Source organism: Rhinopithecus roxellana, chromosome 4, assembly GCF_007565055.1.
Source record: "Rhinopithecus roxellana isolate Shanxi Qingling chromosome 4, ASM756505v1, whole genome shotgun sequence".
Classification (NCBI taxonomy): domain Eukaryota; kingdom Metazoa; phylum Chordata; class Mammalia; order Primates; family Cercopithecidae; genus Rhinopithecus; species Rhinopithecus roxellana.
This window is the reverse complement of record NC_044552.1, coordinates 58,937,102-58,950,843: the sequence shown is the minus strand read 5'-3', so window position 1 is coordinate 58,950,843 and position 13,742 is coordinate 58,937,102. Positions and strand designations below refer to the sequence as shown.

At 39.7% G+C, this 13,742-nt stretch overlaps 1 protein-coding gene across 2 annotated transcripts in view; it reads left to right on the top strand.

Moving 5' to 3' along the window:
- Window positions 1–13,742, top strand: part of MBOAT1 (membrane bound O-acyltransferase domain containing 1) — a 112,541-nt gene that overhangs the window by 75,010 nt on the left and 23,789 nt on the right. For both annotated transcript variants that reach the window (XM_010354102.2, XM_030928062.1), the window contains exons 5-7: window positions 7,175–7,230; window positions 9,652–9,706; window positions 11,685–11,868. In XM_010354102.2, the coding sequence (XP_010352404.1) occupies window positions 7,175–7,230; window positions 9,652–9,706; window positions 11,685–11,868 (295 nt within the window). The remainder of the gene's footprint in view (window positions 1–7,174; window positions 7,231–9,651; window positions 9,707–11,684; window positions 11,869–13,742) is intronic.

Here is a 13,742-nt window from a genome sequence, read left to right as displayed (position 1 = left end):
AAATCCCTCTTCCTGGGTAATGTCAGTTAACATCCATGGAGAGTACATACCAACCTGAAATTGACAAAATGTTTTAAATCACAAATTGCCAATTAGAGAGGTTCTTTACCAGTGTTTATTCTCATTACAGGCATGCAAGCAAACCACAAGTTCATCAGAATGGAATTGATTTAACTCTACTATTGCAGTTGAAGTATCTTGTTTAGGATTTTGTCAAGAGATAAAGTAGTATTTTGAAGTTGAACCTGGTGTTTTAAAGCAGCCTGATGTATAGCCATTCTCTTTTGAGCATGCATGCAAATCTAAATATTTAGCATACTTATGCCTTCAGAATAAGAGCACAGATAGGAATTGAATGGGATCAGATGAGGTTAGTGTTTGTGTCAAACAACATATATATGTGTGTGTGTGTGTGTGTGTTTAATTTTGGAGAACACATAAACTTGTACTTTAGGTTATTCTGGGACTTGAAATTGTATTTATCATTCTAAGAGTAATCAAGTTTTCATGGACTGGACTGGAATTAATGGTAAGGGAAACAAACAAGATACACTTTTATTGGTGCTGCTAATACAATTCGTATCAATACATGTGGTGGTGAATATCCTTTATGTTTTCTCTGTGAATGTGGGCTGTTAAAAGCACTAGAGTATTTCCTGTTCTCCTGCAGGAAGCTCAATGATTGCTTGTAATACGGCTGGTACTTGGTTCCTTTTAGGTGTGTGAGAGCAAACCGATTCTTCCTTTTTGCTCACAGAAGGGTGCAAATCGAGTTTTCTTTGGAGGGCCCCAGCAAGAACTCTTATTAACTTTTGCCATGGTAGGCTAGATTCAGGCAGATAATTGCTCTCCCATCACGATGGCAGGTTGATTTGCCCACGTGTTGCTGCAAACACTGTGAAATGAGAACTCTTATGTACTGCTAGTGGGAGTGTAAACTGGCATAACTCTTCTGGAAGGCAGTTTCACCATCAATTTCAAGCAAGAATTTTTTTTTTTTTTTAATGTTCATGTCCTATGATAGGATAAATTCCTAGGAGTTAAATTACCATGAGGAAATCAAAATTTGTTCATAAAGATGTTCAGCTCTTGTCAATAATGGTGATAAAACAGAAACATCCTAAATGGTCTAAAAGAGGTGAATGATTAAATTATGGTGCTAATATGCCTCCATTGAAAATGATATTTTCAAAGACTATAAAAACCGCAAGACAAATACATGTCCCAAGATTGCATTTTTCTTTTTAGTGTGGACATATATAGAAAAAGAGTGAAAGGAAATATTGAAAATGCAAAAACAGTATTGGTGATTTTGATACTCATTCTACTCTTTTATATTACTATAATAATGAGAGAAAATCCTGGAATTTTATTTAAATATATTTGCATGCATGTTAAAAGGTTATGGGACACTGAAGCTAACAGAATTGGAACAACTGCCATTTGTGTTCCTTGTTGCCTTAACTGGGTGTAATAGAAATATTACTTGCCTGTACCTCTTGCTAGTGATGAAGATCATTTGTCCTGTTGTTCCATGCACAATGTTTTCCTCTGTTGGTTTATGACATCTTGGTCACTCCATCTGACCAGGCCAGTAAGTTCAAATAATTGGGTTCTATAATAAGGAAAAAAGAGGGTATTTGCCAAGAGATTTCCAGATTTGTTTATTTCATGTTTCTTTTTCATGCTGCTGCCAGCTTTTCAATAACTAGTGTAGTCACTTGGAATTCAGTTCTGCAGACATAAGTTATACCAAGTATATTCGATGGGTTCTTGCTCAAATAGAGAATTGGTGATTTTGCTGTGGAGTGCCACAATATAGAAGTTAAATTTTTGAAGAAATTGAAAGAGTAAAAGCTTTCCTACTCTAGTTGACCCCTGGGTGGTTCTGAATAGATACCAGTGAACTCTGAAATGAGTCCAGAGGGTGATCTCTGCCTTTATTTGCATCCCTAGGAAGCCTGGTAGAACTATGTACTTCCTTTGCTGCAACTTCTGGAGTCGCTTATTTTCTCCCTTCATGCTGGCATAATTGATAGGAATTGGGAGCATTTCACTGAAGCTGTAATATCATCCTCCTCCTCTGCAGTCATTCAGGGAGTGTGGGGAGGGTATAGGAGAGGCAGAAGCAATAGGGAGGTGAAGAAATGCTGCTTGAGCTTTCTCTGTCCCTTGCTACTGGGTTTGAGCTACAGGTTGTACAAGTCACATTATATCTTGGCACCCACTGGAGTTGTGCAAGATGGCAGTAGTGGTCTAGGTTGCTGTTGAGTGGAAATTTGTTGAACCTGTATTCTCTTACCCTGCCAAACTTCTTGCTTGCCTGACTTCCTGCTTTTCTACTATCCAAGTACCACAAGTGGATTTTTATTATAAGCAAAGGAAGTAATAAAGATATGAAGTAGAGCCTTTTGGTTCTAAAATTATCTGTTGGGACAATATTAGAGGCTTGAATGTCAGTTCATCTTGATGCTAGCCAGCCAGACGTGTGGTTGGTTGGCTCTTCCGACACCAGTAACCGACCACTTTAGGTCCAAAGATTAAGGTAAAATAGGTAGGTTTTATTGAAATATTGCTCAAATCTAAGAAATTTGTTTAATGTTTTAAAGATAAGTTATTTTTGGTTAGAAGTTGATATTGGGAATTAATGAATGGGTACCACATCTAGTGAATTGCCTGGAGTCTGTATCAGAAGGCAATAATGGGGGGCGCTGGCATTGTTCTAGCTTTCTTTTTACTTCAGACATATCTTCAGCTACTTGTTTTCTCTTAATTTTTCCTATTCTATTATATTTCATTTTCTAGTCATGACTAATTATCTTAGTTTCGAGAAGAAACATAAGATTTTTCTTTGGCTTTTTTAGATAATGAAAATAATACTTCATCCATGCTGGAGTCTGTCCAACTCCATGTTGGTCAGATGGTTTCCTTGGATGCTATAATTGACAAGTGTGTTTAAATCCAAGGTTGGAGAAGTGAAAATCTGAGAGAAGCTCAAGTTTGGAGGCCTCATAATCCTAAGGAAATTGTTGGGCTGCATCAAGGAGCCATTTATGGATCTCCTCCTTTTTTTGTCCTTCCTGTGCTTTTAGTATGTTCTTCTGTACTGAGTTTTGTATTTTTTTGCCAAAAAAAAAAAAAAAAAAGAACGTGAATTCCAATAATAAATCAATAAATGTGTTCTGGATTGTTTTATGATTTGACTGAAGTATGACATAGATGACTTAAGTTTTATCTTAAGTCAGTAACTCTAAGGATTTGATTCTCGAGTCTTAGTAACTTGGGCAAAGTAAATTTTCATATCAGATCTCTCTATAAGTTTAAATTCATCAAGTTAAAAAGTGTTCAGAGAGAACTTGTTTTGAGAAAGACAGTATGGTGCTTTTCCTTGCACTGCACAAAAGTAAGCATGTAGGAAGATTCTAAACTCTTTTTCCTTTTAGTTGCTTTTAGGTCAGCATTTTTATAAGTTACTAGTTCATCGTGTTTCATAAACTCACTGTCATGTGAGTATGTGAGTTGTTTCTTTTTATTTAGATTGTTAAATTTAAATATTTAAATTAACTTCTTTAGCTATTTAAAATGGAAGCAATATATTGTTGAAAGTATGGTCTAGATGATGTGTGACAACATTTGACCCATAGCTTCTAATTTTTTTTCTATAAAAACATCTTTTCTGAGGAATGACAGTATGGCTTTTACGTAGACCCAATGGTACAGATTTTATATTGAATAATTAGTATTTATTGACTTTGCTCTAGCTATTCAGTATTATGTACTGCATTAGTCTGGATTCTCTGAAAAGCAGATGCCAAGCTGGAAATAGGCATATAAGAGATTTGTTTGGTGAAATGCCTGCTAGGGAAATTGGAGAGGGAAATGGATGAGGCTGGAAAAGCCAACAGATTGAAATGCAGGTTTGACGCCTGAGGAGGAAAAAGGAAAGGAAGGAAGAGAGGTCCTGGATTGGAGTGCAGTTCTAAGACAGTTTTGGCAAATTCAGTAGAGAGTCCTTGAATGAGATAAAATTCCTGGACAGATGAGAATCACAGTTTGTAGGGAGGGGCCTGCCTGAGTACCCCTGCTGCACTCAGTCAGAGGTGGGAGCAGCCCAAGGGAGGCATGGCCTCAGTGTGATCATGGGTAAAATCGCAGCAATGGGGCCAGCTCACCCACACAGAACCAGATCTGAGAGGTTCATTCTCATGGCCACAGCACATGTGAATATTAGGCTACTAAATGTTTTGCTTAACATGTACCACCCAATCATGGAACACATTAGGTCTAACCCAACATAGAGGAAAACAAATGTTCTCTTTCTACAGAGACAGAAAGGTAGGCTAATACCATGACATATCTTATCTCTTTATCAGTTGAACATAGGAACTTACTTGGTTTGCAAATAGCATGGTTGGCACACTGGGCTTTGTATAAGGAAGGCTGGTTCCTGGAGGTATTTCTTTTTTTTTTTTTTTTTGTCCTTCAGAAAGAGAAAAATAAGACAAAAAGGCTTTGGAAAGAAAACTCTTGTGCTTTGAAGGCCGTGTTTGGAAACCACCTTGAATGTGATGCTTAGAGTGACTCTCTTTCAAGAAAAATAGCCCTTGTCATCTGTTGCGTGTTATGGGTCAGAAGTCTTGTTGTCAAGAGGGTGAGCTATAGTCTGGTCTAAAAAAGCTTTAATGTAGCCCTTATTACTGAGACCAAAACCTCATGCTTCTGCGGGAGAATTTTGTTTTCAATGTAAAAGAGCATGGTGTAAGTGACTGTCATCTGTGAGTACATCTTGCTACACCTGCCTCACCAGATCTGGTGGAGTAGATGACCTTCCTTCTCTCACAGCCAAGCTCTCTTTCCCTTTCTCAGCCTCGTGTACAACATTAGCAATTTTGTTTCAAATAATGAACACTGGCCATTGGGCTTTAAGATATAAAGATGCTGCAAATAAGATATAAATTTGGGTAATAGTGGTAAGATTTCAAAGGGTATTTGTTGGTACTTTCTTTAAAATAGTTTATCTTATTTACATATATTTATAGTTTACAATACGTCTTCATTATTTTCAAGAGATGGAAAATGGGAATTAGGATGAGAGTAATGAAACAAGAAAATAGACTCACAGAGAAGTGGATGAGTGTCATTGACAACATCAGATGTGGTCTAAAAGTGGTTTGTATTATTGAGTTGTAAGAGTTTTTTTTATATAGTCTAGTAAAGTCCCTTATCAGATACATGGTTTGCAAATATTTTCTTGCATTCTGTAAAACATCTTTTCACTTTCTTGGGTGGTATGTGTCCTTCAAAGCACAAACATTTAAATTCTAATGATATTCATTTAATCTATTTTTTTCTTTTATTGTTTGTGCTTTTGGAAACCAGTGCCTAACCTGAGGTCGCAAAGATTTATACTTATGTTTTCTTCTAAGGGTTCTCTTGTTTTAGCTCTTAGATCTAGGTCTTTGATACATTTTGAATTGATTTTTGTGTTCTTTCCTGTGTACATCTCATTGTCCCAATACCATTTGTTAAAAAAGACTCTTCTGGCTGGGCGCCGTGGCTCAAGCCTGTAATCCTAGCACTTTGGGAGGCCGAGGCGGGCGGATCACAAGGTCAGGAGATCGAGACCATCCTGGCTAACCCGGTGAAACCCCTGTCTCTACTAAAAAATACAAAAAACTAGCCAGGCGAGGTGGCGGGGGCCTGTAGTCCCAGCGACTCGGGAGGCTGAGGCAGGAGAATGGCATGAACCTGAAAGGCGGAGCTTGCAGTGAGCTGAGATCCGGCCACTGCACTCCAGTTTGGGTGACAGAGCAAGACTCCGTCTCAAAAAAAAAAAAAAAAAAGACTCTTCTTCCCCTCATTAAGATATCTTGGCAGCCTTGTTGACATAGATGCCACTTCTCAGGCAAGTTTTTATTTGATGGCTTTTTCCAAATTAAAGTTGGTGTTATTGTTGGTCAATAAATGGTTTATTTACAGGCAGCTGCATTTTACAAATGTGTCTTCTACTTCATGTGTATGGGAAAAATTGCCTTTTATAGAACAAGGCATAGTAGAACACTTTTAGATGAAGGAGCCTGTGTATCTGTCTATCCAGGTGGCATCAGTGCACTGGATTAGGTATCTTCCAAACAAGCTCTTCTCACATTTTAATGAGTGAATTCCCTGGCAATCTTGTTAAAATGCAGATTCTCAGGTGGGCATGGTTGCTCACACCTGTAATCCCAGCGCTTTCGGAGGCTCATATGGGAAGATCACTTGAGCTCGCATTGGAGACCAGCCTGGGCAACACAGTAAGACCCAGTCTCTACAAAAATTACAAAAATTAGCCGGGTGCGATGGTACATAACTGTAATCCTAACTATTTGGGAGGCTGAGGTGGGAGGATTGCTTGAGCCCAGGAGGTTGAGGCCACAGTGAGCCATGTTTATGTCACTGTCCTCCCCGCTGGGCAACAGAGTTTAAAAAAAAAATCAGATTCTCATTTTCTAGGTCTGGAATGGAGTTCGCATTTCCAGCTAGCTCTTGGGCATGCTGATGGTGCTGGTCCAGGGGCCACACCTAGTAACGGCACAAGAGTGTCTGATGTGAGCTTGTTATTCACTGTTGTTATATCTACCTATGTAAAGTGATTTCGAAGGGAAATAAAAATGGTTTATTTCAAATTCATTATTTTTGTATTTTATTTAATAAACTTCGAGATGAAAAAAACCACCATCCAGAGAAATAGAATAAAAGTTTCTTTCCAATGGCTGTATTAGTCCGTTCTCATACTGCTAATAAGACATAACCAAGACTGGGTAATTTATAAAGAAAGAGATTTAATGGAATCACAGTTCCTCATGGCTGGGGAGGCTCAGGAAACTTAACAATCATGGCAGAAGGAGACGCAAACATGGCTTTCTTCACATGGCAGCAGCAAGGAGAACTGCAGAGTGTAGGGAGAAGGGGAAGCCCCTTATAAAACCATCAGGTCTTGTGAGAACTCACTCAGTACCATGAGAACAGCATGGAGGTAACTGCTCCCATCATTCAATGACCTCCTACTGGGCCCCTCCCACAACACGTGAGAATTATGGGAACTACAATTCAAGATGAGATTTGGGTGGGAGCACAGCCAGAGCACATCAATGGCCTTCTTGCCAATCTTGATTATTTTCTATCTTCCTTCCAGGCCTCTGATGATTGTCACGCAGAAGATCACAACCTTGGCATTCCAAGTTCATGATGGTGAGAATAGCAACCCTCCTTTTCGTTCTCAGAGTGAGCCTGACATGCAGAGCTCATCTTTTTATACTGTGTACACAGTCCAAAGTTTGGACAAATGCTGGCAGATCTTGCTTTATCTTGTTCAAAATTTCCAGGTCTCGTCAATCATAGCCTTTCACTTTTCCAGCCATGATTCACCATTTTCCTGCGGAATCGGCAGTCTAGATTTGCTGACGTATTTGTACTGAGAACTCTGTGTTTTCTGTTTATCCTTACAGTGTTTTAAATTTAAGTTAATTTGTGATACTCTCTGCCCTTTGTTTTCAAATCTGTTGAAAAGAAGTGACATCCTTTTTGCTTTGGTTTAATCTCTGAGAAGCTCACAAGCTAATGAAAGATTAAATAGTATTGGCTGGTTAATCATTTTTAAATGCTAGGTTGTTTTTGTTTTTGTTTTCATTTGTTTGTTTGGCTTGGAAAATTATCTAATGATAATTCCCTATAAAAAGCTGGGAAAAGGGCCAGGCACGGTGGCTCACGCCTGTAATCCCAACACTTTGAGAGGCCGAGGTGGGTGGATCAGGAGTTTGAGACAAGCCTGACCAACGTGATGAAACCCTGTCTCTACTAAAAATACAAAATTTAGTCTGGCGTGGTGGCATGTGCCACCCACATGTAATCCCAGCTACTTAGGAGGCTGAGGCAGGAGAATCACTTGAACCAAAGAAGCAGAGGTTGCAGTGAGCCGAGATCGCGCCACTGCACTCCAGCCTGGGTGACAGAGCGAGACTCCGTAACAACAACAACAACAGTAGCAACGACAACAACAACAAAGCTGGGAAAAGGAAGAATCTTCTGTTTGTATAAAGCTGAACATTTTCTTCACTCAGGCACTGCCTAAAAATGGCCAGAAAGTGTGATTTACATTGTTCAGACTGGGTTCCAAGAAAGGGAGGAAGATTATTTCAGCTGGGTAGAAGATTTCAATATGGGCTTTAGAGAGGCCAGGAACAATTAGTAGAAGTATATTCTGTGGATTGGTACTGCTCTAACAAGCACTTTTTGACTGTTAACATTTTTTTTTTATATGTTGACAGGTTGAAATTTATCTCTGACAGCTAGTTTCCTTATTTTTCCTTAAAGCCTGTGAACTGATTTAATTTCATTTGACCTAGTGTATTCCTAGTTCATACTTGGTGATTTAGTCATTCTGTAGAGAACCGGGTAGTTTTATACCAAGGATGGAGTCTTTCTAGGGTAAACAACCGTCCTGGTTTGCCCAGTACTAAAAGGTTTCAGAAGATGTGACTTTCAGTGCCAGAATCAGAGAGTCCTGAGCAAAGCAGGGTGAGTTAGTCACTCTCTTTGTAGTTGGAAAGTCCCCTTGGTAGCGGTTATAGACAGTAGCAACTGAAATCAATAGCTAAAATCAGTTTAATTTCTAGGATTGCCAGAGATTACTATTTGATGAGATCTTATAAAAATGAGTTTTTAAAAACACTGCTTCTTTTTTCTTTTTAAGCAGCCTTGTTGCCTAAATTTACTTTTTAAAGCATTCTCAGTTTACCATATTTCCTGGAACATCCCTTAAATGCAGCAAAATGTTTACTTGCCTTTTTCTTTCTTTCTTTCTTTCTTTCTTTCTTTTTTTTTTTTTCTGGTGTGTGGGAGGAACAAGTAAATTCCAGAAATACTCTACCTCCTCTTAGGCATGGTTTTGAATTGCCTTCATGGTTGGTGACCTTACTCAGCCTTAGCTGAATATACAGTTTTACAGTTGACATATTGCTTTTAAGATTCAGTTTCTTTGACTCTACGTTAATGTGTACATTTCACAGAAAGCACAGATGTGACTTGGTTGGGAGTTTTTCTGATACAAACAAATGATAAAAAGAAGAAAACGTTGATAATTCCTTTGTAATTTTCTCACTCAAGATTACATTCCCCCCCACCCACTTTTTTTGGAAGAGGAAAGTCTCCTGTTTCTTTTTCCGTTATGTCCCACAGCCAAGCTCTCAGCTTGTAGTAGGTGTCTGCACCTAGTGCCACCAGGGAGGTATTTAAGCTGTGGCAGCCTGTTAAAGGCAAGATGCTCTCTCTGATGTATCAGGGAAGACATATATAAAGTGGAAAGGAACTCCCAGATGTACCAGATGGGGAGGGTTCTCTGGGTCCATGTCATACTGTGAGGATTAAGTAGGAGAAGACTTTGAATCTTTGCCTCTCCATATGAACCTTCAGAGACTTTGCTTCTCACACATGTACTTATGGGTAGCTCTTTTGGTCCAGGGCATTAAAAACAAAAAAGAAAACAGAAACTCTTTATGATTTATAAAGCAAACAAAGATTACCTGGTTCAAATGACTTTGATAAGAGCCTTTTATAATTTGTCATCTAATTCACTTCAAACATCTTATTTCTAAATTTTTTTCTTTTTCATAGGATTAGGTCGAAGAGCTGAAGACCTTTCTGCTGAACAACATCGACTTGCTATCAAGTAAGTGAAGTGTAACGATATATTAACGAGCCCTTTGCATATCAGTATCTAGAGATTTTCCTCATTTAAAAAATATCTGCACATTACTTCTGTTCTATGGATATAATATCGTTTATTTTACGAATCTGCTATTGAGGCACATGTGCATTGTTACCAGTCTTTGACTTTTCCAAATGATTAAGTGATGAATAACCTTGTATTAGGTCATTTTGAAATGTGTTAGGGTAGAACTGGAGCATAGAGTCTCAGAAGTAGAATCTGTTAGGTCAAAGAGTAAATAGAACTGTACCTCTGCAAGGCTCTCCTTCCCTGGGGTTGTTATGTTTCCTCCGGAAGTATTCTTATTGGGCATGTGTCTTGGGGGTCCTAAAGAATAGTGAATGATCAGTGTCAGTATGATTAAATGCCACTGTGAAAAAAGATAGGAAGTAGGCAGGAGAGGTGAGTATAGCTGAGTTAAATACAGGAGGAGGGCTACAGGTGGCTCTGCCAGTGTTGATGTGAAGTAGGAAGGGGGAGTGTTGGAGAAGAAGTGGGAGGGAAGGGAATAACTTTGATCTGAGAATAAAGATGGCATGTGGGGTAGCACATCGGGTGCAGCCATGGTGGAGGGGCGGGGGGTTCCTGCTAGACAGAATTAGGGACAACTTGCAGAAGTGAGGAAGGTCCCAGGTGGTAGAGGAGGTTGACTTCTTCATTCCTGCATTAAGGAATTGGGACTTGGAAGCAGTGGAGCACTCTTGAAAGATTCTAATGAATCAGCCCTTTCCTAAGCGCAGTGGGGGTGTAAATGCTATAGGGCTTTGGGATCAGTTTAGTGGAAGGCAGTTTTTCCACTGACCCAGGGTTGCAGGTGGTGGTGGGGGGGATGGTTTCAGGAGGGCCTTACATTTATTGTGCACTTTATATTGTTATTACATTGCGATATATAATGAAATAATTATACAACTCACCATAATGTAGAATCCGCGGGATCCCTGAGCTTGTTTCCTGCAACGAGGTGGTCCAATCTGGGGGTGATGGGGGACAGTGACAGATCGTCAGGCATTAGATTCTCATAAGGAGTGGCAGCCTACATCCCTGGCATGCACGGTTCACCATAGGGTTCGCACTCCTGTGAGAATCTAATGCCACTGCTGATCTGACATTAGGTGGAGCTCAGGCGGTAATGATGGGGAGAGGCTGGAAATACAGATGAAGCTTCGTTTGCTCACATGCCACTCATCTGCTGCTGTTGGCCCAGTTCCTAACAGGCCACAAACCAATACCAGTCTGAGCCTCAGGGGTTGGGGCCCCTGCTATAGGGGACAATTCCAGTGACTGGTTAGCAATGGCATTTCAGGGAGCCTTTATTCTATCTTGCTAGAACAGGCCTTCCAAAATGCCATTAAAGCACCACACAGAACTGTTCTCTACAGACTTTTTTCCTGCCACTACCCTGGTCTGTTGCTCAGGAACTCAGGCCTGGTTGCCAAAGCAGACAACAGGCTGCTACTGCGGTTCTTCTGTGTGGCCTCTTCCAGTGGAAACTGGTTCCACCCATCATTTGTTTAGTATTTATGTTGGCATTCTGGAGGGAGTTTTCCCATTTGGAAGCATCTCGATCAGCTAACATTAGGTCAGGCTCCACCCTGCTTTATGTTTTTTACCTTCGTTTTGTCCTATAGACAGGGGAGGTTGATGAGAAAAGGACATTGCCCAGCCTGAGTTGCACTTACCCTCGCCCAGCTCTGATGCCTACAGCTGTGTCCGGCCAGCAGAGGGCGGCATGGAGCTCTGCGCTTGCTGTGAGCCACCTGCTTCTTTAACCTTTCCTTTCCACAAGATTTCTCCTCGGCTGACTTTATAGAAACAAAACAAGGAAAGGTCATGTCATATATCGAATCTACAGAGATAACGTTTGTGTTTGCTTATTTATAGATTCTGAAGAAAAAGCAAAGACCGAAGACTTTTCAATTTATTTACTTTATTTTCACAGAGTGAAACCCTCTTTTCTGGAATACTTAAGTTACCTTCTCAATTTCATGAGTGTCATAGCTGGTCCTTGTAACAATTTCAAGGACTACGTAGCCTTCATTGAGGGGAAGCATATACACATGAAGTTGCTGGAGGTGAACCGGAAACAAAAAGGTTTCCACAGTTTGCCAGAACCTTCTCCCACAGTAAGTTTTTAGTGTCTAGAGAGTAGGGTTTTGCTACCAGGATTGACTCTGTCTAATAATGGTTCTAATTAAGAAGCGAAACAGTTTACCAGAAAGCTTGGCCAATAACTTTTCTCATTTATTTAAAATACCAGTGTAGTTACTTATTTGCAGCAGTTCTATGTTGGAGCAATGGGTGTTTATTTTACTGAGAAGTTCATCGGCTAGGAAAATGAAAGCAATAAGTTCATCAGTCAATATTTAGTGCATACAATATGCCCAGCACTGTGGAGTTAACATGTTTGAATACTATGGGTGTTTTGCCTTTATGAGTTGAAATTCAAGTATAGCCAAAAGATAATATGTCATAGAAGGTGGAGGGGACCACGGAACTGGAATCAATGTGTTTTTCTTGTAGAGCCCACTTATTGCAAGAGAAACCAGTTTTACCTTGGCATGCCCAAAGCTTGCTTATATTGACCTTGAGAGAATTTAAGTTGACTTTTTGAAATAATATTTTAAAATTTAACCTGAGTTTTATCCATCTCAAATTAGTCAATATTAGGATAACTCACTGAACTTTACAAATATGCTGAATTTATTCAGATCAAGTATCCTTTATTTAAGGGACATTTGTAATTAATGAAAGGAGTGGTGAAAATTGGGAAAGGAAGGAAATAAGGATAATTTGAGTTAAATATTTTGAAAGTGCTGAAGCCTTGGCAAAGAATATGAGTTAAGTATTTTAAAATGTAAGGGATTTATTAATTAGGTATGAGTTTTTAGAGATTTTTGACATCATTCAGTTCTTAGCACTTACGACTGGTCAAGTATCTCAAGTTCATCTGCTTTACCAAAACGATCTAGGAGTGAAGTCACCATGGCTGTGAGAGACACCAAAGTGACCGTGTTTCTAGAAGTATCTGTCACCTTAGTGTTTTCATGCTTCTTGTGCTTTTATTTATAAAATTATGTCATCAGAGAGTCTTTCTGCCACTCTCCAAGGAAACACTTGCATTTCTGTGCACAGATAAGGTGAAGTGGTGAGGTTGCGTTTTAGTTCAAGACATACAGCTGGGAAAGGGCTGGGATCCATGTGCGGTGCCTATCAGTGGTATAGCTGTAATTGTGGCTGGGCATGCTAAGCACTTAACTGGGATCCAGGCACTGTTCACAGGACCTTGCAAACACTCATTCACTTAAACCCCAAGGTGCCCTCTGAGGGAGGTGCTATTGCTATGCCCATATTACCAATAAAAGTCTTTTTTTTTTTTCTTATGAGGTTGGAGACTAGAGTTCTGTTGAATGTTGAAGGACTTTCCCTGAAATGTCAGGAAAACTGGGCAAAGTCACTCTGTCCAGACGAATTTAAAAAGTCAGCACACAATTAACCCCAGAGTAGGCTACATCTAAACCATCCTGGAAGGCTGTCTAGAGCTCCCCATTATCTGCCTATGTCCTGGCTGGCCCAGGTATTCAATTACTTGCTCAGAATCCTTCATACCTGAGCCTCTGTCTTCTCTGCTGGTGACTCAAGGACATTTCGTGGGCTCTGCTGGTCACAGGAATAGAAGGCAAAAGTGCAAATGTTTTTCATTTTTCTTGATGGAAACTTGCCATCCTGTTATCCATTCTCTTGTGTTTTGGATAATATAAGTACTTGCATTTTGTTCGTTGAGTATGCTGATGGAGATTTTCTTCCAGTCTAGATACATTCAACCCTCAAGTGTCAGAGGCATGTTCTGTATCTAAATATAGTACCTAATCTCCATGGTCAGATTTGTCTCATGAGAAAGAATGCCTGTTGCCACTCCTTCTGGGGAATAATGCCAAGCAGCTGTTGGAGCAATGTTGTCCTTAGCAGGCCCATGCCAAAGCTGTTTTCTTCACACCTG